The sequence below is a fragment of the Stegastes partitus genome, unplaced genomic scaffold (genome assembly GCF_000690725.1).
Source record: "Stegastes partitus isolate 25-593 unplaced genomic scaffold, Stegastes_partitus-1.0.2 Scaffold727, whole genome shotgun sequence".
In the NCBI taxonomy this organism is placed as follows: Eukaryota; Metazoa; Chordata; class Actinopteri; family Pomacentridae; genus Stegastes; species Stegastes partitus.
This window is the reverse complement of record NW_007578458.1, coordinates 116,630-118,589: the sequence shown is the minus strand read 5'-3', so window position 1 is coordinate 118,589 and position 1,960 is coordinate 116,630. Positions and strand designations below refer to the sequence as shown.

General features: G+C 39.3%; 1 protein-coding gene across 1 annotated transcript in view; it reads left to right on the top strand.

Moving 5' to 3' along the window:
- The window catches only part of tdrd6b (tudor domain containing 6b), a 10,017-nt gene that overhangs the window by 5,260 nt on the left and 2,797 nt on the right, over positions 1–1,960 (top strand). The window contains exon 2 of the mRNA XM_008291259.1: positions 671–1,939. Coding sequence (XP_008289481.1) covers positions 671–1,939 — 1,269 coding nt within the window. The remainder of the gene's footprint in view (positions 1–670; positions 1,940–1,960) is intronic.

The window sequence follows — 1,960 nt, the reverse complement described above, 5'->3', positions numbered from 1 at the left end:
TGCCTGTGGTGGGGAAACCTATGTAAGGTGGACCAGTTTTGACCTGTGTGACCTGATATTCATGTTTTACCAAATAAATTAATTTGAAGTTTACATGTAGTTAATTGTTTCCAATAAACATACAGTATTTACACAAATGAAAGGTCTGGTTTTTTTTTTGTTTGGTTTATTCAGATTCCCATTTAGCTGTGTGACAGACATGCAGCATTTATTATTCCACATACAATGCTATTCTACTGTCAGATCAAGAACCCTATTCAGATTCAGAATTTTGTTTGTTTTGTTTCATGAGTTGTTTAGGTGACCGTCCAAAGGGGGAAGTTTCTATTAAAATTTACATCCTACTTTTTATATACTTAAGTGTATACATCCAGGCAACAATATGGTCCATTTGGTCAGACATTAACAATCCAAGCTTGAATTCTAGGTTTTAGTTTCACATTTAAATCAAGCTCTTATTGAAATAATCAGAACAAGGGAATATTAATAATTTATCATTTGTCTTTAAAAAGAATTAAATGTAATGAATAAATGAATGAATAAAACATATGCAGCAGCATTTTTTGTGCTTTTGATCAGAGATGATAAAGGTATACTTAGATTTCCTTCAGTGCTTAAAGCAGTCAAAAACTTTTGCAAATTCTTTGGTGATTTCGATTATATTTCCCAGCCCACCAACACACTAAAGTTGTCAACTGTAACCAGTTACATAAAATTAAACCATTTACCTGAAATNGAGTCTGAAGTCAGCACGGAAAATGTCAGATCACTGCCTCAGAGTCTGCTGGAGGTCGCTCCTCAGGCCTTTTTGTGCCGTTTGAATGGATTCGAGGAGTCTAAGGGCTCCTGGGATGATGAAGTTTATGATGACTTCTACAATCTTCTGATTGATAAACCACTCAAAGTGACGATCTTTAATGTAGAAACCCACTCAGAGATCAGAGTTCCTCAGTATGCAGTGGAAATTGAATGCGACAAAGTGGTCATCAGTACCTTAATGCAGAAATACTGGAATCCATTTTCTACAAAACAGTCAAAGAATGAGACGACTCAAAAAGAAACCCAAGATGTCTACACTGAGGCCAGTGTAACTCACATTGATGTTTCCAAAGGAAATGTAAGCACTTATATGTACAAAAAACCAAGCATTACTCAAAATAAGACAGAGCTGGTATACGCCTCTTGTATTGTGGAACCACATTTCTTCTGGTGTCAATATGCTGACAGCGAAGATCTCTGCAAAGTGTCTCAGCTTGCTCAGGAGGCAGGACAGTCTGATCAGGACGTGATGTTATCTGAGAGTCTTGGTCCTGGCAGCCCATGTCTCGCTCTGTTCTCCAGTGACAACCAGTGGTACAGGGCTCAAGTGATTTGGAAAGTTGACAGTACACTCCATGTTGTGTTTATTGACTATGGAAATGAGTCTGAAGTTGACATAAAAGATGTCAGATCACTGCCTCAGAGTCTGCTGGAGGTCGCTCCTCAGGCCTTTTTGTGCCAATTGAATGGATTCAATACGTCACAGGGTTCCTGGGATGAAGAAGTGTCTGATGACTTCTACAATCTTCTGGTTGATAAACCACTCAAAGTGATGGTGCTAAATGTGGAGGACCATTCAGAGATTGCTGTTCCTCATCATGCGATTGAAATTGAATCTGAGGGTGTGGTTGTAAATGCAGCAATGCAGAAATATTGGAAACCTGTTATCGAAGAATGTCTCATGACAGAGAGTCCTCAAGGAGAAAACTTACTCCAAGGTGGTCAAACTGAGTCCAGCATGACACAAGGAAATGTGAGTACTTGGGGGTACAAAGAGCCTAATATTTCCATAAATAAGACGGAGACGGTTTATGCCTCTTGCATTGTGGAACCACATTTCTTCTGGTGTCAGTACACCAACACCGAAGATCTTTGCAAAGTGTCTCAGCTTGCCCAGGAGGCAGGACAGTCTGATCAGGAC